This window comes from Rhodotorula graminis, assembly GCF_001329695.1.
Source record: "Rhodotorula graminis WP1 unplaced genomic scaffold RHOBAscaffold_6, whole genome shotgun sequence".
Classification (NCBI taxonomy): Eukaryota; Fungi; Basidiomycota; class Microbotryomycetes; order Sporidiobolales; family Sporidiobolaceae; genus Rhodotorula; species Rhodotorula graminis.
This window is the reverse complement of record NW_017264933.1, coordinates 768,293-785,985: the sequence shown is the minus strand read 5'-3', so window position 1 is coordinate 785,985 and position 17,693 is coordinate 768,293. Positions and strand designations below refer to the sequence as shown.

Here is a 17,693-nt window from a genome sequence, read left to right as displayed (position 1 = left end):
GCGGACGTTCTGGCCCTAAGCTTTCCGCGGAGAGGCCGTGCCGGTTGCTTGCGGAGTGGGGAGACGTTTGCCCCACGCCCCGCTTTTTTGTCGCCCTCGCCTCGGGGACGCCGCTGCCCGCGCTTCCCCCCTCCCCCTCCTCCTCCCACCTACCTCGCTCTTCCCTCTCTGCACACTCTGCAAAGTCGAGCGCACCTCGCACAACTCTACACACCTTACCCGCACAAACAAGGTGCGCCCGTACCTCCCCTGTCGCTCGCCTTCTCTCGCGCGCGGCCGCTCACCTCGTCCCCACCTCCACACCTCCTTCTAGCTTCAACCATGTCTGCTCCGACCGCGTCGCTCACGTTCCCCGAGGGCCACTCGCTCAAGAACGTCGACCTCCCTGTCGGCGTCTTCATCAACAACGAGTGGTCCGCCGGCGAGGAGGGCAAGACGATCGAGGTTCGCGCGCCGGCGTACGACAAGGTCATCGCCAACGTTGCCGAGGCCACCGCCAACGATGTCGACCGCGCAGTGTGCGTCCCGAACTCTCTCGAGCCGTCCAGCCGACGAGCGCACGGCCTGACTCGTCCTCTCCCCCCCTCACAGCGACGCCGCCGAGAAGGCGTTCGAGACGGTCTGGGGCGAGCACACCCCGGGCTCTGAGCGAGGCCGCATGCTCATGAAGCTCGCCGACCTGTTCGAGGAGCACGCCGACACGCTCGCGTCGATCGAGGCGCTCGACAACGGCAAGGCGTTCGGCATCGCCAAGGGCTTTGACGTGATGGCCGCCGCCGGCTGCCTGCGCTTCTACGGCGGTCTCGCCGGCAAGAACGACGGCAAGACGATCGAGGTCAACGAGTCCAAGTTCGCGTTTACCCGCCAGGAGCCCATCGGCGTCGTCGGCCAGATCATCCCCTGGAACTTCCCCATCCTCATGTTTGCGTGGAAGATCGCGCCCGCGCTCGCCGCCGGCTGCACCATCGTCATGAAGGTCGCCGAGACGACCCCGCTGTCGGCGTTCTACGCGTGCCAGCTCATCGCCAAGGTCTTCCCGCCGGGCGTCGTCAACGTCCTCACCGGCTACGGCAACGTCGTCGGCGCCGCCATCTCGTCGCACATGCGCATCATGAAGGTCGCCTTCACCGGCTCGACGCTCGTCGGTCGCCAGATCATGAAGGCCGCCGCCATGTCGAACCTCAAGCCCGTCACGCTCGAGCTCGGCGGCAAGTCGCCCAACGTCGTCTTTGACGACGCCGACCTCGAGCAGGCCGCCTCGTGGGGCGCCTTTGGCCTCTTCTTCAACGCGTGCGTCCCTCTTTCTCTCTCTCGTGCGCGCCGGCGACGCCCCTCCCCGTTCCTCCTCCCCACCTCAAGCCGAGTCACCGGCGCTCGTCTTCCCTCGTCTGCCCTCGTCCTCCCCGCACACAGTCACTGATGTACCTCGCGCCTCGTCTACAGTGGCCAGTGCTGCTGCGCCGGCTCGCGCATCTTCATCCAGGAGTCGATCTACGACCAGTTCCTCGAGAAGCTCACGGCCAAGATCAAGTCGATCAAGGTCGGCGGACCGTTCGAGGCCGACTCGTTCCAGGGCCCGCTCACGTCCAAGCTCCAGTACGACCGCGTGTCGGCCCACATCCAGGCCGGCAAGGACGAGGGCGCGACGGTCCACCTCGGCGGCGAGCGCCACGGCACCGAGGGCTACTTCATCCAGCCGACCATCTTCACCGACGTCCAGCCGTCGATGAAGATCGCGCAGGAGGAGATCTTTGGCGTGCGTCCTCCTTCCTCTCTCTCGGGCAGCATCTCGTCGGCGGTGGCGAGGGCGACCTTCTCAAGTTGACTGACCCTCTCGTTCCTCTCTCGCCTCGCAGCCCGTCATCGTCGTCCAGAAGTTCAAGGACGAGAAGGACCTCGTCGTCAAGGTGCGCCCCCTCTCACTGTCCGTGTGCTGCCGGCACGCCCGCAGCAGGCGCTGACCTTGCCCTTCCCTCCCTCGCCCCCCTTTTCCCTCGGTCGCCTCCCCTCCTTCGTGCACGTGCAGGCCAACGACACGATGTACGGTCTCGCTGCTGCCGTCTTCTCGCGCGACGTCTCGCGCGCCCTGCGCATCGCCAAGGAGATCAAGGCCGGCACCGTCTGGATCAACTGCTGTGCGTCCTCTTCCACCCACTCTTTCGCCCGGGCGCGTCCTGACTCAGCCTCTCGCCCCAATAGACAACACGCTCGAGAACGGCGTAAGCTCTCGCATTCCCCTCTGCCGTCATCGTCGGCGCCGTCACTGACGCTCTCTTCCCTCCCTCCCTCAGGTGCCGTTCGGTGGCTACAAGAGCTCGGGTATCGGCCGCGAGCTGTCCGCCGAGGCGATCCAGCAGTACTGCCAGACCAAGGCAGTGCACGTCAACCTCTCGGCGCCCAACCCTCTCTGAGCAGGCAAGCGCTCGCCGTCTCTCAAGGTCTCTCTTCCCCTCTCTGTCTGCAGCCTTTCCGCCCTTGTCCCGGCCTGTCTGTCGAACCATCGCTTGAGCAGTTGAACTGGAATGAACGAACACCCAAGTCAGTCTTCCGCATGGCCTCGGTCCGTCGCAGAGAGCGCGAGAGCGAGAGCGAGAGCGAGGAGAGGGTCAAAGCGCGAGCAAGAGGAGAGCGCAAAGGCATGGGCGCGTTCGGTGCTCGATTCGAGAGCGACTGTGCAGCTGGCATAGCAGGAAGTCGGCGACGTGAGTGAGCTAGAGCTGCGCCGAGATGTGGCTCGACGAGGAGGAGCAGGAGAAGCTGAGCCCGCTTGACGCTCGGCTCGCCTCGCTTTGCTCAGAACGCTCGACAGGACGACGAAGTAGCCCACTCGCGAGCGAAAAGCTGGTCGAGCCCGCGTCGGACGAGCTGTCGGCGCCGCCGCTGCTCGCGCTTGCGAGACGAGGGTCTCAAGACGGCGACGAGCTCTCGCAGCAACGCGGACCAGTCTCTCATCGCTCGACAGGGAGCACAGAACACATCCTCCTTGCACGTCGACCCGGACACCAGCTACTCAGGACCCTGCCTGGCCGACGCTCAGTGGTGCGAGACAGGCTCGCCCCGGAGGCTGCTCTCGTCCTTGACGCCGAGCTCGCCCGTCTTGAACTGCCGGGCCCACTGTAGAGCAAGGAACGAGTCAGGGCGAGGTCGACCGAGGCGTGGAGAGGCGGGCGGAAGGGAGAGAGAGCGAGAGGGGACGTACCATCATCGAGGGGATAGGGCGAGTCGGCTCGGTATGCCGCCACTGCGCGCTCGGAAGGTGTAAGCACCTGGTGGACGTGGGACGAGCCCGCGCGGGCGCAACGTGGTGCGCCCACTCGGGCACGCCAGGTCCGGCCAACCGCCGAGAGGGGAGAGAGCGCGACGCACCTCCTTGCGAGCCGAGTAGCTCCAGACGCCGTAGGTCGCGAGGCCGACGCCGAGGAAGACGAGGCCGGTCGACGACTTCCAGTTGGCCGGGCGGGACCACCAGCCGCCGGCGGGGGACCAGACCTCCTGCGCGATGAGAAGCGGCGAGGTGAGCTTGGCGACGCGAGACGGTGGGGGTCGAAAAGAGAGGGCAGGGCCGAGGACGTACCTTGGGGTACGGGTACTGCGCACCGCCGCCCTGTTTTGCGCGAGAGGGGAGCGTCGAGAGGAGATGGCGCGGGGGGAGGGAGGGAGGAGGAGAGGAGAGTCAGCGCGGGCTCGCACGAAGCGCGCGGGGGCTTGGGGTCGTTGCGAGACGAGACTTGCCATGCGTGGTGCTGTCGGGATCATCGTGCGAGGTGTAGAGGAGGACGGAAGGGCGGGTGAGGACGACGAGGACGAGGGCCAGAGTCCGAGTCGGCATCTCCCTCGCCCCTCGAGGTGCTCAACGAGCCGGGTGAGGGTACCCTAGATACCTTCATCTAGAGGCTCAACTCGCTGCAGCCACCTCAGAGCGAGAGCGACAACTCAACACCGCCTCGCTCTCGCGGCTCACAAGCTTTCCACCCTCTCCACCACGCTCTGCCACCACGAGCAAGCTCAGCACGAATCGGCCGTGCTCGAGATCCACCCACCAGTGCACCTGCTGCCGCGCGAGCTCCCGCAAGCCGTCCCTCGTCGCCCTCACCTCCCCAGCTCCGCCCCACCTCGACTGCAACCAGGCGTCGTCGCAGGGCAACGAGCGTCGGCAGCTCGTGCGCCAACATGAGCCACAGCAACGGGCAGGCGCCGCTCTTTGCGCCAAAGCTCGAGCTGCCGCTGTCCAACCTGCCGCCGCTGCCGAGCCTCGTCCCGCGAGCAGCAGCAGTCGTCGCCCTCAAGACGGACGACCCGACGATCGACAGCGACGAGCTCGAGCTGCGGGACTGGATCGAGGCCAGGGGCGAGTGCCCGTCGACGGAGGACAAGGGCAAATGGCGCGCCTTCGAGGGCGAACCGGACGAGGTACGCCCATATTTCCCTGTGTGCGCGTTCCGCGCTTTCAGGTCGCTCACCTATCTCTCATCTGCAGATCAAGAAGGCCGCGTTCGTGACGCCGACCGCGAGCGAGGTCCTCGACGGCGTCCCGTTTCCCACACCTGCCCTCACCCCTCGCTTCGGCGCCACCGACACGCCGTACCACGCCCCGCCATCCCCGGCCGCTCGTCCTGCTCGCCCTCCACCGCCCTCACGAGCTTCGCCGCCGAGCCCTGGCGCCCCGTTGTCGCCCACCGCCGCCGCCGCCGGCCCTTCTCGTCAGCCGAGTCGACCTGTCGCTCCGCTCGACCGCCTCCTCCCCATCGGCACGATCGTGCTTCAGCAGCATCGACTCGCCGCCGACGTCCAACATCAGCAGACCGAGGACGGCTGGTACAGCCTCCTCAAGGACACGCTCGAGCCCATCCCCGATCCCGCCGTCGACCCTCCCGTCGTCGTCGAGCAGGCGCCCGTCCCGCCTCGTCCGGCGGCACCTCGCACGTCGTCGTCCGCCAAGACGGGCCCGTCGTCTTCGAGGAGCAAGAAGCGCCGCGCGTCATCCGCCGCCGGCCCGTCGTCGTCGAAAAAGGTCAAGTACTCGGCGCACCCGCACCTCGACGCGCTCTTGACGCTCGCGGCCGCACACGTCCTGCGCGCGACGGTGCGCCAAGTCGGCGAGGGTGAGGCGGCGGTGGCGCTCGTGCGCGTCTACCTCGTGCCGCAGGACCTGCCCGAGCTGCGCGGGCCCGGCGCGGTCAGGGCGAGGACGAGGCCGCCCGGCAGCGTCGTTCTCGGGCTGTTGAGCGCGGTCAGGGTGCATGCGGGCGAGTGGGACGGCGAGGTGCAGAGCGGGGACCTGCCTGGCTTCATGGCCGAGATTGTGCGTCGAGCTCTCCTCCCCTCCCTTCCTCGACCAGACCCTGACTCGCTTCGCCTCTCTGCAGGACGGTCGATCGCTCCTCGAGGTCTACCGCGACATCACGTCGCCAAGCGCCGACGCCTCGTTCGTCGACAGCCTCGACGCGCCCGACGACGTCAAGCAGCGCCTGTCGTCGGCGCTCGACCACAAGCCCGCCGGTGTCGAGAGCGACCTGTTCCCGTACCAGCACGCGACGCTCGCCAAGATGCTCGCGCGCGAGCTCGCGCCGCAGGAGATCCCGAGCCCGGCGTTCCTGCGCCGCTCGACCCGCGTCGTCGGCCTCGGCGGGTCCTGGCCCGACGGTCGCAAGGAGGAGACGGTCTTCGTCTCGCTCGACGGCGGCATCCGACTCGCGCCACTCACGGTGCGCGAGCCCAAGGGCGGCATCCTCGCCGAGGACATGGGCGTCGGCAAGACGGTCATCGTGCTCGCGCTCGTCATGTCGACGCTCAGCGAGCTGCCCAAGCTCGAGGGCACCTCGACGTTCCTCGACGGCTCGCCGTCACCGCCGCCGTCGGTCCTCCTCACCGACGTCTCGGTCGACTTTCCGTTCCCGTTCGAGATGTGCGTCAGCCTCGTCTTTCTACTCGACTCCCTCGACCCGACTGACTCTCTCTCTCGCGCACGCACACAGGGAGGACGCCAAGAAGCTCAAGCCCCGTGTCACGGCACCTCTCGTCGGCGTCGAGCTGTACAACCGCGAGCTGTCCGAGCGCGAGGCCGCCCTCGCCCGTCAAGCCGCCGAGGACGCCGACACGCCGCACCTGCCCTTGCCTTCCCTGCGCTCCCTCATGGTCCACAAGGTCAAGACGTCGCCTCTCGCCTGTCGGTACCCGCACTTCGACGAGGTCGACGGCGAGCACCCGCTGCCGCAGCCGCTGTTCGACCTCCTCCAGAAGACGCCGCCGTTCTACCGCCTCTTCCCGAGCTTGACTCAGCGCGAGGCGCGCAGGCGAGACGACAGCAAGCCGGTCAAGATCGTCGTCGCGCCCACGACCCTCATCATCGTCCCGACCGAGCTCGTGCGGCAGTGGGCCGGCGAGATCGACAAGCACGTCCAGCCCAAGGCGCTCCGGGTCCTCGTCCTGCGCACGTCCAAGGACAAGTTCCGCTCGGTCGACGAGATGGCGACGTTCGACGTCATCCTCATGTCGGTCGCGCGCTTCTCGGACGCCGCCGAGGCGGGCGACATGAGCCTGCGCGGCGTACACTGGCGCCGCATCGTCATCGACGAGGGCCACGTCCTCGCGCACGCCAACCTGACGCGCAAGCTCGCCGAGGAGCTGCGCGCCGAGTCGCGCTGGGCCGTGTCGGGCACGCCGTCGACCAACCTGCGCGGCGGCGACACGGGCGAGACGAGCGCCCTGTTCGCGAGCAACAGTGCGACCGGCGGCGACCGCACCGACCTCGACCGCCTCGGCAACCTGTTTGCGCGGTTCGTCAAGCACCCGGCGTTCGCTCGACCCGACTCGCTCCGCAAGCTCGTCCAGGGTCACGTCCTCGGCGGCGGCGAGCGCGCCGCACGGCTCGAGACGGTCTTCAACCGGGCCATCATCCGCCACAACTCGGACGTCGTCAGCTCGTACATCCGGCTGCCGCCGATGCAGACGAGCATCGTCGAGGTCGAGATGGAGGAGGCCGAGCGCCTCGTGTACAACACGCTCGTCGGCTTCTTCGTGTCCAACTCGATCACGTCGCAGCGGGTCGACGTCGACTACCTGTTCCACAAGTCGAAGCGCGCCGAGCTCGACGTCCTGTGCGGCAACCTCGCCACCGCGACGACCTTCTTCGGCTCGTCCGAGTACTACCAGTACCTCGTCGAGGCCCGCAAGTTTGGCGAGGAGTGCCTCGCCGGCAAGCGCAGCGCCGGCTGGAGCGACGCCGAGCGCATCAAGCTCCGCAAAGTCGTCGAGGTGTTCCAGGAGGCCCTCGACGACCCCGAGGTCGCGCTCACGGCGGCGACGCCGGCCGTCGCCATGGAGGTCGCCCACCTCGACGACGAGCTCGTGCGCACCTTTGTCGGCCTGAGCGGCTCGCGCAACCCGCGCGGCCGTGCGCTCGTGTCGCAGAACGAGCTCGTGCGCCTGCGCGTCGACCTCAAGGAGTTGCAGCGCGAGGACGTCAAGGCGTGGGACGACGACGAGGAGCTCGTCGAGGAGCTCATCACGTTCGAGGAGAAGCGTAAGCGGATCGACGCGCGGCCCAAGAACTACGAGGCCGACCCGGACGAGGAGCCGTTGTTCAAGAAGCGCACCAAGAAGGATTCGACGCCGCTCGTGCCGCTCCCGGACGACTCGATCTTCCGCCGCGTTCAACTCGTGCGCACGACAAGCTCCAAGATCAACTTCATCGTGTCCGAGCTGCGCAAGTACCCGAGCGAGAAGGTGCGCCCCGCTCTCTCTCTCGCTCGAGCTCTCGAGAAGCCCGAACTTGACGACCAGCTCCTCCCGCAGTTCATCATCTTCTCGTCGTCGAACGTCGACCTCCTGTTCTCGAACCTGTCCGAGACGCTCGACCTCGTCGGCATCTCGCACACCATCTTTGCGTCGGGCCACGCCCGCAACGGCGACCGAGGCGCGATCGCGCAGCGCTTCAACCAGACGTCGGCGTCCGAGTGTCAGGCCATCCTCGTCGACGCCAAGCTCGGTGGACGCGGCATCACGCTCACGGCGGCGACGAGGATGATCTTCCTCGAGCCCGTGTGGAAGCCCGACCTCGAGGTCCAAGCGTCGAAACGAGCGCACCGTCTCGGGTGCGTCGGCTTGTCCTCGCCCCTCTCGCCCGCCTCGTACGACTCGCCCGCCTCGTACGACCTTGACTAACCCCTCGCTCTCTCACGCCTAACAGACAGACCAAGCCCGTCTTTCTCAAGATTCTCGTCGTCAAGACTACGTTCGAGGAGGCTCTCTTGCAGCGCCGCAAGGAGCTCAAGTCCGAGGGTGCGCCTTCACAGCCCTCTTCTCCATCATCCTCCCTCTCCCTGACTCTCTTCCTCCTCGCGCAGAGTTCGACAAGCGCATCAAGGCGCCGCAGCAGGACCAGCAGCTGCGCAACCGCCTCCAGCAGGCGCAGTACCTCGAGCCGAGCGCCGCCGTGCGCGACGGGGCCAGGGTCGTCTCGCCGGCGTTCGACCCGCCCGTCATGCTCATCAGGGGCGACGACGGTGGCGAGGAGAGCGCGCTCGTGCGAGCGACGGGCTGAGGAGGAGCGTGCCGGCGAGCGAGGAGGGGGATTCTGGGATCGTCTCGACGACTCTGTACTTGGTCTCGCGCACTTGCTTGTTGTGCCATGCATGCACTTTCTGTCTCTCTACGCGTGCACGGCGCGGCGAGAGATGGGCAACGAGCGAGATGCAGGACTCGAGAATGCTACAAGAAACTGAGAGCTCGAGTATGAGGGCTCGTGCGCTTGTACAACGAGGGGAGCGCGAAAGCCTCGTGCGCTGCTCTGAGTCCTCCACCTGACCTCCTCGACGCCGCAGCGCTCGGGGCACCTAGCCCCAGCTCCTCCCCCACTCTGCTCCTCCTGGCGCTCGCTCGCCCGGTCCAGCCCTCCTCGCCGGCGCTCGCCCGAGCTCCTGGCCCAGCGCCGTCCCGCTCGCGCTCGTCCCTCGCTGAGACGTGTCGCGTCGGTCAGGCGACGGCGGCGTGACGAGCGAGCTGAAGCTCGCGCTCGAGGCGGGCCTCGCGATGCCGAGCGCGTCGTACGAGCGCTGCGACCGCAACGGCACGAGGCGACGCTCTCCTCCTGCACCCGCCGCGGCTACACTGCTGCCGCCGCCATGGCGAGGGCCGAGCTCGGTCGAGGACGACGAGTTGGCCGACGACGAGATGGCCGAAGCGGGCGTGCTCGACGTCGACGGCGGCCGGTCGCCCCACCGCACGGACAGCGCCTTGGTCGACGACGAGGCGACCGACGAGGCGACACTCGTCGACGACGGCGTGCGCGTGGGCCCAAGATTGGGCCGGCCGACCGTCGGACCGCCGGCGCCGTGCGACGACGACAAAAGCTGCGGCGTCGGCGGCTGCACGCGCACGTCGACCTGCTCGTGGGCGTGCGGATGAGGCGCTCGCCGACCCTGCTCGTCGTGCGTGACGTCCTTGAGCCACCGGGCGCGCTCGCGCTGTCGGTGCACCTCGACGGGCGCCTCGGTTTTGGCGTACGTTGCCGGCGTCGGCTGCGGCACGTCCTCCTGCGGCGTGCGCCCGACGCGCTCGGTCGCCGACGTCTGGTTGCGCTCAAAGCCGGGCAGGCCCGCGTCGGGCGCGGCGGGAGCGCGGTCGCGGTGCTTGTCGCGAGTGCGAGGGCGGATCGACCACGCCTTGCTCGACGACGGCGCCGCCTCGCCGCCGGACGACCGAGCGTCGGCAGCAGCGGCAGCAGCAGCAGCAGCAGACGACTTGGCGGCCGACCTGCGCGCCTTGTGCGCCTTCCACCCGCTGCTGAGCCCGCCGCCGCCGCCGTGCCGCAGCTCGATCGGCTCGCCGAGCCCGCCACCGGCCCCGCCGTGCATGTCGCGCGTGCTGACGCCGCCCGCCGTCGACACGACCGAGAGCGTGACGGTCCCGTCCGTGTCGGTGCGGCGCAGCGGCCGGTTGAACAGGTCCTCGACGATGTCGGTCGCCGAGCGGACGGGCATGCGACCTCGTCGGCCTCCTGCGCCGTCGCCGCCGCCGCCGCCCAATGACGACGTACTGCCGCCGCCGATGTGCGTCGACGAGAGCTGCGGCGGCGGGCCGCCAAAGTTGAAGCCCGTGTCGGCGGCGGACAGGGTCGAGCTCGGGTGCCACACCTTCTTGGGCTTGCGCGATCGGGCGCCAGCGCCCTGCGCTTGGTGGTCGCGGTGGCGAGGCCCAGGCGTGCGGTCGCGAGCGGCGGCGATGGACGAGGCGGCCGAGAGGGGCGAGGGCGTGCCGGGGAGGGACCCGATCGACGAGGTCGAGTTGGAGCGATTGACGGACGCGGTCGACGTCGTGCTGCGGGCGTAGTTGCTGCCGCTCAGGCGAGTCGGGGACGGGGTCGACGAGGCGACGTTGCCCTTGTGCGTGACTGCAAGGGAAAGAGTCAGTGCGGGAGAGCGCGACGAGGGAAAGAGAAAGAGGGACGCACTCGAGGCGGACGAACGGTTGGCGGGCGAGTTGCGCCCGCTGTCGAGCCCTTTTGCGGCCGCCGAGCCCGTCGACAGCTGACCGGTGCGGAACGCGGGACTGTCGACCGGCGAGAAAGGGTCAGTCGGGCCCGTATTCGAGGCCGAGAGAGAGGAGAGAGAGGCGGACGCACGCGACAAAGAGCTTCTCGCCGTCGATCCACTGCATCTTGACCGACACGCGTAGGACAGCGTTGCTCTTGCAGTTCTGGAGGAGGTACCGCCTCGGGCGCACGTCGTCCTTGACGCCCTCGGCGGCGGTCGCGCCGCCCTTGAGCGGGTGAGCCGCAAACTGGCTTAGGTCGAGGATGACCTCGCCGAGGTGCTCCTCCTCGCGCTTGCCGTCCTCGCCGGGCACCTCCTGGTGGACGGCGAGCCGAACCGGGCACGGCTGCAGCTGGTACTTGCTCGAGCCGGGCACGTGCCGGAGCGTGACCTGGACCGGGCACGTGATCTCGCGCGCAAAGACGGCCGTGTGGGCGCGCAGCGGCACGAACGTCGTCGAGCCTTTGGGCTCGGGCCGGTGCGCGGCGGCAGGGTGCGCGCCGCCGCCGGGGCCCGAGCCGCTCTGCGACGACGCGAGCGCGCTCAGGTCGCTCGCGCCGCGCCGCTTGGACGACGAGGTGCCGCCGCCGTCGAGGCCGTCGGGCGACAGGTTGGTCGTCGTCCCGCTGTCGTACGTGGCCGTGCGGTTCGACGGCGTCGCGTACAGCGTCTGCGTGTCGCCGCCGTTCGACGAGGTCGAGGGAAAGGTAAAGGCCGACGTGCCGGCGCGGTTCGGGCGCGCGTCAGGCGACACGGGCGGCGACTGGGTCGGCGAGCGCACGTCGTCGCCGTCCTCGGACGAGTAGACGGCGTAGGGGGACCTGCTGCGCGCGCGCGAGCCGGACGGGGTGCGGTCGCGGTCTGGGCGGTCGGCGGGCACAGGGGTGGTTGGGAGGGTGGCGTGGGACGACGAGGACGACAGGGCCGTGCGCGGGTGGAGGAAGCGCTCGGCAAAGCCGTGGCGGTGCGGGTGGTGGGAGCCGGCGAGGGCGTCGTCGCTGGCGGCGTGGACGAGGGCGTGGGTGGCGCCCTTGAACTTCCACTTGATGCGGAACTTGGCGTTGAGGAGGGGCACTGTTGCGGCCGAGGACGAGGGCGAGGCCGAGAGATGAGGTGGTGGGAGGTGTGCGTCAGTTGTCGTCGGCGGGCGGGGCTGAGACGAGTTCTTGAGAGCGTGTGCGCACCTTGGAGGAGCTCGTGTACGGTGATGGTCGCCTGGAACGAGGCCGTCTTGCCAAAGCCGAGCGTGTCGGCGAGCCCCATGGTCGCGACCCGAGGCGAGTCGAGGAGGACGAGCCGGGACGAGCAGCGGCGGCGGGCGGTGTTGGTGCGAGCTAGCGTGCCGTGCTCTGGCCGTGCGAGGCCATGGCGGGTGCGTGAGGAGCGAGAGACGCGCTGGCGACGTCGAAGCCGAGGCTGATCGACGAGATGAGAACGTCTCGCCGTCTCTCGCCCCTAGAGCAACACTGGCTGCTCGAAGCTGCTCAGTACAGCCTAGCGAGTAACCTGCACTGTACATCCGATTTTCCCAGGGCGAGCCGACTTCGATCGCCGCCGAGTGAGCGATGAGAAGGAGTCGCTCGTGTCGCTCTTGACCCACGCCGACAGCATGGACGGCAGCCCGCTAGAGGGCACCATCCCGGCCACGCTCGACTTTCCGCCCGTCGCACCACCCGCCAGGCCGCGCGCCGTGTACGGTCACCCCTCGCACTCGCCCGCCGCAGCTCCTTCGCCCGCATCCTCGACCGCGACCACCAACAAGCGCAAGAGCGTCGGCGCAGATGCTCCCGTCCACGACCACAAGGCCAAGGCCAAAGCCCCGGCACCCCACCACCAGGACGACGACTCGGACGATGACGGCCAGCTCGGCGCAGACGGCAAGCCCAAGAAGAAGCGCAACCGGTGCGTCCCTCCTCCTCTCGCCCAGCCACCCAAGACGAATGTACTCACGATCCTGCCCGCGAGAACAGCGTCGCCCTGTCGTGCGCCGAGTGCAAGGTGCGCCCCCTCCCTCTCCTCCTCGTTCTCTTCGTCAAGCCCACTCGCTAACTCGTCCTCGCATCGCAGCGGCGCAAGATCAAGGTGCGCCCGATCTGTCAACCTCTCCACGAAGCGCCCTCTGACTCTGAACCGTCCACAGTGCGACCGCGTCATGCCCGTGTGCGGCAACTGCACCAGTGCGTCCTCGTCCGCCCCTCTCTCCATCGACCCAGCTCACCCTCTGTCCCCTCGCAGAGCGCGGTCGTCCCTCCGAGTGCGCGTGGGACGTCTTCCAGCCCGCCAACGACGCCTTCCTCCCGCCCTCGATCGCGCGCACCTCGGAGCTCGAGTCGCTCGCGCACCGCCTCGCCCACGTCGAGCGCTACCTCCAGACGCTCCCGCCCAACTTTGCCCTGTTTCGCCCGATCGCGCCGGGCTCGGGTGTGAGTGCGGGAGGAGCAGCGGGAGGCGCGGGCAGTCAAGGAGGCGGACAGGTCGTGCAGGCCGGCAGGAGGGGAGCGGGTCAGGGCGCGAGGGCGGATCGAGAGGGCGAGGACGGCTACTCGGACGTACGTCCCTCTCTCACTCTCTCGAGTGAGGACGTCCCTGACCTTTGCCTCGTATGCGCGACACAGACGGAGGACGCGGCCGTCTCGCTCGAGAACGGCGTCTTTGCCTCGCGCGTCGGCCTCGACGCGGCCAACCCTTCAACAAAACCCTCCCTCCTCGCACCTCGTCCGCCCCTCCAGCACGCCTCGTCCTCGATGGGCCCGGGCAGCAGCCTCAACGGCGGCGGCGGCGGCGGCGCGAGTGCCGGCGGCGGTCGCGCCCGTCGCGGCTCGCACGTCCGCTTCGGCGCCCCGCCGCTCGAGCTCACCAAGGCGCTCACGTGCATCGTCTCGTCGGCGTCGGCCTCGGCGCCCTCGGCGTCGCTCAAGGCGCACCTCCTCGTCGACTTTGACGCGACGCTCGACGACGTGCGCGACGCGCGCACGGCCGAGGTCGAGCGCATCGTGAGGACGCTCCCCGGCCGACAGGCGACGGCGTTCCTCGTCGAGCGGTACTTTGGCAGCGTCAACTGGCTGTTCCACCACCTTCATGCTCCATCGTGCGTCCCCTCTCGCTCGTCGCGTCGTCAGGGGGAACGAGCGCGCCCTGACTGACTTTGTCTACGGCCGACGACGTACAGGTTCCGCGCCGAGCTCGACGCCTTCCAAGCCTTGTGCGACGCCTCTCGCGCCGACGACGTCGACCTCACCTGGCTCGCCCTCCTCCTCATGGTCCTCTGCCTCGCCCTCGACAGCATGCACTACTCGCGCTCGCCCCTCGCCCTCTCGTCGTCTACTTCTTCGTCTACGCCTTCCGCCGGCGTCGGCGCCGGCGCCGGTGCGTCATCGTCGTCGGGCACGGGCTCGAGCGGCGACGACAAGGGCCACAAGGGCAAGCTCGTCGGCGAGGGGACGCCGCTCGAGCAGTACAGCGAGGAGCAGCTCAAGGCGCTGCCCGAGCGGTGGCACGCCGCGAGCGTGCGCGCGCTCAAGCTCGCAGAGTGGGAGAAGGCGCCCCGCATCCGGTCGATCCAGGTGCGTCGCCCCCGGTTTCGCTCTCTCTGCGCCCTCGCCCTGGGGTCCGGTCCTGACGCCTCGCCACACAGACCATCGTCCTGTACACGCAGTACCTCCAGCTGTCGTCGGCCGCACGAGGTCAGCCGTCCCAGCTCGTGTGGCTCGCCGGCGCGATCCGGCTCGCCCAGGTCCTCAACTTGCACCTCCTTGGCTCGAACCCGGAAACGTGCGTCCCTCTCTCTCTCTCTCGCGTCTGTTCTTGGCGAGAGCGTCGACTGACTCTCCAAGCCGAACAGGATGCCGCCCGAGGACCCCGCGTTCCCGCCGGGCAAGAACTCGCTCAAGCGCGAGATGGCCAAGCGGCTGTGGGCTGTGCTCGTGTACCAGGACGTGCGTCGCTCGTCGTCTCTCTACTCCACGTCGCACCCGACTGACTCGTCGACCGTGTACCGCAGTGGCTCGCCGCCAACTCGAAGAACCGGTGCTACCTCATCTCGCCCGCCCACTGCGACACGGACGACCCGCTCAACGTCAACGACACGGACCTGTCGCCCTCGACAACCGCCCTCGCTCCTGCCCCGTCGTCCGTCCTCACCGACTCGTCGGCCGACCGCGTCCGCATCGCCATGGCGCGCCAAGTGCGCGCCGTCTTCGACCGGGTCGTCCTCGCGCGCGACTGGGGCTACGACACGGTGCTCGACCTCGACAGCGGCTTCCGCACCATCCTCGCCGAGCTCCCCGAGCGCTGGACGCTCGCCGCCGACGAGCAGGAGGACCCCATGCTCCGGTTCCAGCGCCACTTTGTCCTCGAGGGCCTCCACAACCGCATCTTTCGCCTGCACCGGCCCCTCCTCAGCAAGGCTCACAAGAACCCCAAGTACAAGTTCTCGGCTGTGCGTCCCTCGTCCTCTCTTTTCTCGAGCCATCTCGAGCGCGTCACTGACCCGCTCGGACCCCCTTCTCGCAGGAGGCCTGCCTCAAGTCGGCTCGCGCCGTCGTCGTCTCGACCCACAAGTGCGTGTCGCCCTCTCTCTATTCTGTCGACGTGTCTCCAGAACGTGATACTGACCTCGTCGCCGTCGCCCGCAGCATACGAGAAGCCGTCGCCGACGTCCCTTACACCTACTCGCACGTCTTTGGCGCCGCCCTCGTCCTCTTCAACGAGTGCGTCGCGCCTCCCTCTCACTCTCTCTACATCAACTCGAGGCTCACCTCGCTCGTCCCACTCCGCAGCCTCTTCCAGGCCATCGACCACGACGGCTCGGCGACCGAGATCGACTCGAAGGTCGAGACGCTCCAGCTCGCGCTCGAGATCTTTACGTCCAAGCCGTCGTCGGCCGCCCTGTCGCACACGGTCCAGCAGGCGCACAAGATCCTGTCGGGCCTCTTTCGCGAGGAGGAACGTCGCCGGCAGGCCCGGGCGGCAAAGGCGCTCATGCGCGCCGCGGCGGGCGCGGCCGGGCACGACCCGCACGACGCCGACGCTGCGCTCGACGACGCGGCCGACGACCAGGGCACGTTCGCCGACGTGCTGCACCGCATCGCGCGCAGCCTCGACGCCGACTCGGCGCCGCACCGCGGCACGCCGCCCCCGACGAGGAACCTCCCCTCGTCCAAGAAGGCTGGCGGCGCGGCCTCGGCCTCGCTCGCGACGGCCGGCATGCCGGCGTCGTACCTCGCTATGGGCGGCGCCGGCGGTGCGACGAGCGGCGCGGCCTCGCTCCTCGGCGGCGCGGGCGCAGGCCCGACGGACCTCGCCGTCCCGGTCCTCGCCGCGCCGCTCGGCGGCGGCGGCGGCGGCGGCGGCACGAGCGGCGGCGGCCCGCTCGACGGCGCCTACTCGGCACCAGACTCGAGCATGGGCCTGACGTCGCTCGCGCCCGCCGCCTCGGCGCTCGCTCCCGTCCCGTCGTCGCTCACGCCCGACTCGTCGTGGCCCTTTTCGGCCCCGGGCGACGGCGCCGGCGTCGGCGGCATGGTCGGTGGCGGCGGCGCCGGTGGTGCGGGTGGGGGAGCGGGAGGGTTCAGCAGCGCGTTTGACGCGGCCGACGGGCTCGACTTTGGGCTCGGCGCGTTCGGGTTCGCGAGCGGCGACCCGTTCGGGCTTGGGCTCGGCGGCGACCCCGGCATGGACCTCGAGGTTGGCGGTGGTGGCGGGCTCGGCGACGGCGGAGGCGGCGGCGGTATGCTGGGCGGCGGTGGAGCTGGCGGCATGGGCGCGCTAGAGAGCTTTGCGATGGGGCAGCCGTCGTGGGACTCGGGGGCGGCGGCGACAGGGCAGCAGACGGTCGGGATGACGGACGCTGAAGCTGCGGCGGCTTATTGGGGCACGGGCGGGGGCGGCGGGAGGAGCGGGTCTGGGTGGTGAAGAGGCTCGAGCGCAGACGTGACGGCCGATAGAGCTATCGCTGCAACACCATTATTCTTCGCTCTCTTTCGCCGGTGCTTTCGACGCTTTTCTCTTGCCCTCGTCGAGCGCAGTGACCGGTGCGAGCGTACGAGAGGGAACAAGAGAGAGAGAGAGGTCCAAGCGGAGGAGTTGCACTGCGAGACAGAGAGCTACAAAGACAAGCGACGACGCAGGAAGGGGTACGACAAGCTACGACGGTGACGAGACAAGGGAGGAGGAATGGGGTAGGTTGGACAAAGAGGCGCTGCCGGGCCTCTAGTAGTCGTCGGCGGTCGAGTTGGCGGACTTGACGCTCTTGCGCTTGCGCTTGCGCGGCTTGTGCGGTTTGGGCAGGAGCTCGGGCTCGATGTGAGGCTTGACGCCTCCTGCGAGCGAAAGAGGCGCTTTTCAGTGCGCGCGTTCCTGACGAGGACAGAGAGAGAGAGAGAGGAAGAAAGCCGAGACGGACCGTCCTTGATGATGACGTTGGCGCACAGGCTGTGGATCTCCTCGTCGTTCGAGATGGCGAGCTGGATGAAGCGCGACGAGATGGTGCGCCTCTTGTGCTGGCTGCGAGCGGGAGGCGAGGGAGACCGAGCAAGGTCAGGGGTCGGTTCGCGAGGAAAAAAAAGGGGAGAGAGGACGGGAGTCGACGCACTGCGCAGCGGTGCCCGAGATCTCGCCAACCTCGGCGACGAGGTACTCGAGGACGGCGGCCAGGTAGACTGCGAGCGCTCGCGAGAGAGTGAGCCTCGCTGCGAGGGAGGGCGCGAAGGGAAAGCGGGGAAGGGGGGGGGGGGGGGTCAAAGCGCACCTGCCGCCGTCTTGCCGATGCGCGGTGCGTAGCGGCCCTTCTTGAGGAAGCGGCGTACGCGGCTGGGGGAGAACTGTGGCCGCGAGAGGGCGCGTCAATGCGGTTCCGCGGAGGATCCGAGCGGACAGGGGCCAAGGACGGGGCGGGGGAGGGGAGCGGGCGACGCACCACGATGCCGGCCTTGACTGTGCGGCAGGGCAGAGTCAGTGTGCTACCCTTGTGAGGTCGCGGGGCGGCACAGGACCCGGGACGATGGTGCCGGGGCGAGAAGGAGAGGGAGACGAGGAAGGGGGGAGACGCACAGGCGCCCGTGTGCGTGTTGACGCCGCTGCTCTTGCCCTTGCCGCCCTGCGTGACGATGACCATGTTGCTGGGGGAAGATTCGCGGGCGAGGCGAAGCGAGAAGCGAGAGT

At 68.8% G+C, this 17,693-nt stretch overlaps 6 protein-coding genes across 6 annotated transcripts; 3 read left to right on the top strand and 3 right to left on the bottom strand.

The window, feature by feature from the left end:
* Nucleotides 1-321: 321 nt before the first annotated feature.
* Nucleotides 322-2,411, top strand: RHOBADRAFT_14581 (uncharacterized protein; the record flags this gene model as incomplete). The annotated part of the gene is made up of 7 exons (XM_018412212.1): nt 322-518; nt 592-1,290; nt 1,444-1,756; nt 1,857-1,907; nt 2,027-2,135; nt 2,200-2,219; nt 2,292-2,411. The coding sequence occupies 7 exons, from the start codon at nt 322-324 to the stop codon at nt 2,409-2,411; spliced, it is 1,509 nt and encodes a 502-aa protein (XP_018271408.1).
* A 622-nt stretch (nt 2,412-3,033) lies between these two features.
* RHOBADRAFT_43863 (uncharacterized protein) lies at nt 3,034-3,735 on the bottom strand (the record flags this gene model as incomplete). Its single annotated transcript, XM_018414308.1, has 5 exons — nt 3,034-3,114; nt 3,200-3,241; nt 3,367-3,492; nt 3,575-3,604; nt 3,691-3,735. 5 exons carry the CDS (start codon nt 3,733-3,735, stop codon nt 3,034-3,036), a joined length of 324 nt encoding a protein of 107 aa, XP_018271407.1.
* A 435-nt stretch (nt 3,736-4,170) lies between these two features.
* RHOBADRAFT_53342 (uncharacterized protein) lies at nt 4,171-8,542 on the top strand (the record flags this gene model as incomplete). The annotated part of the gene is made up of 7 exons (XM_018416793.1): nt 4,171-4,410; nt 4,478-5,302; nt 5,367-5,905; nt 5,976-7,725; nt 7,795-8,093; nt 8,189-8,280; nt 8,346-8,542. 7 exons carry the CDS (start codon nt 4,171-4,173, stop codon nt 8,540-8,542), a joined length of 3,942 nt encoding a protein of 1,313 aa, XP_018271406.1.
* A 129-nt stretch (nt 8,543-8,671) lies between these two features.
* On the bottom strand, nt 8,672-11,795 carry RHOBADRAFT_53341 (uncharacterized protein; the record flags this gene model as incomplete). The annotated part of the gene is made up of 4 exons (XM_018416792.1): nt 8,672-10,390; nt 10,451-10,548; nt 10,622-11,606; nt 11,717-11,795. 4 exons carry the CDS (start codon nt 11,793-11,795, stop codon nt 8,835-8,837), a joined length of 2,718 nt encoding a protein of 905 aa, XP_018271405.1. The 3' UTR covers nt 8,672-8,834.
* A 346-nt stretch (nt 11,796-12,141) lies between these two features.
* RHOBADRAFT_53340 (uncharacterized protein) lies at nt 12,142-16,513 on the top strand (the record flags this gene model as incomplete). Its single annotated transcript, XM_018416791.1, has 13 exons — nt 12,142-12,434; nt 12,503-12,530; nt 12,600-12,614; nt 12,673-12,709; nt 12,768-13,081; nt 13,148-13,620; nt 13,702-14,095; nt 14,167-14,303; nt 14,374-14,467; nt 14,533-14,970; nt 15,045-15,091; nt 15,167-15,241; nt 15,311-16,513. 13 exons carry the CDS (start codon nt 12,142-12,144, stop codon nt 16,443-16,445), a joined length of 3,480 nt encoding a protein of 1,159 aa, XP_018271404.1. The 3' UTR covers nt 16,446-16,513.
* A 229-nt stretch (nt 16,514-16,742) lies between these two features.
* RHOBADRAFT_43859 (uncharacterized protein) lies at nt 16,743-17,646 on the bottom strand (the record flags this gene model as incomplete). The annotated part of the gene is made up of 6 exons (XM_018414307.1): nt 16,743-16,852; nt 16,936-17,036; nt 17,125-17,191; nt 17,281-17,353; nt 17,449-17,465; nt 17,583-17,646. 6 exons carry the CDS (start codon nt 17,644-17,646, stop codon nt 16,743-16,745), a joined length of 432 nt encoding a protein of 143 aa, XP_018271403.1.
* Between the last annotated feature and the right edge of the window lie 47 nt (nt 17,647-17,693).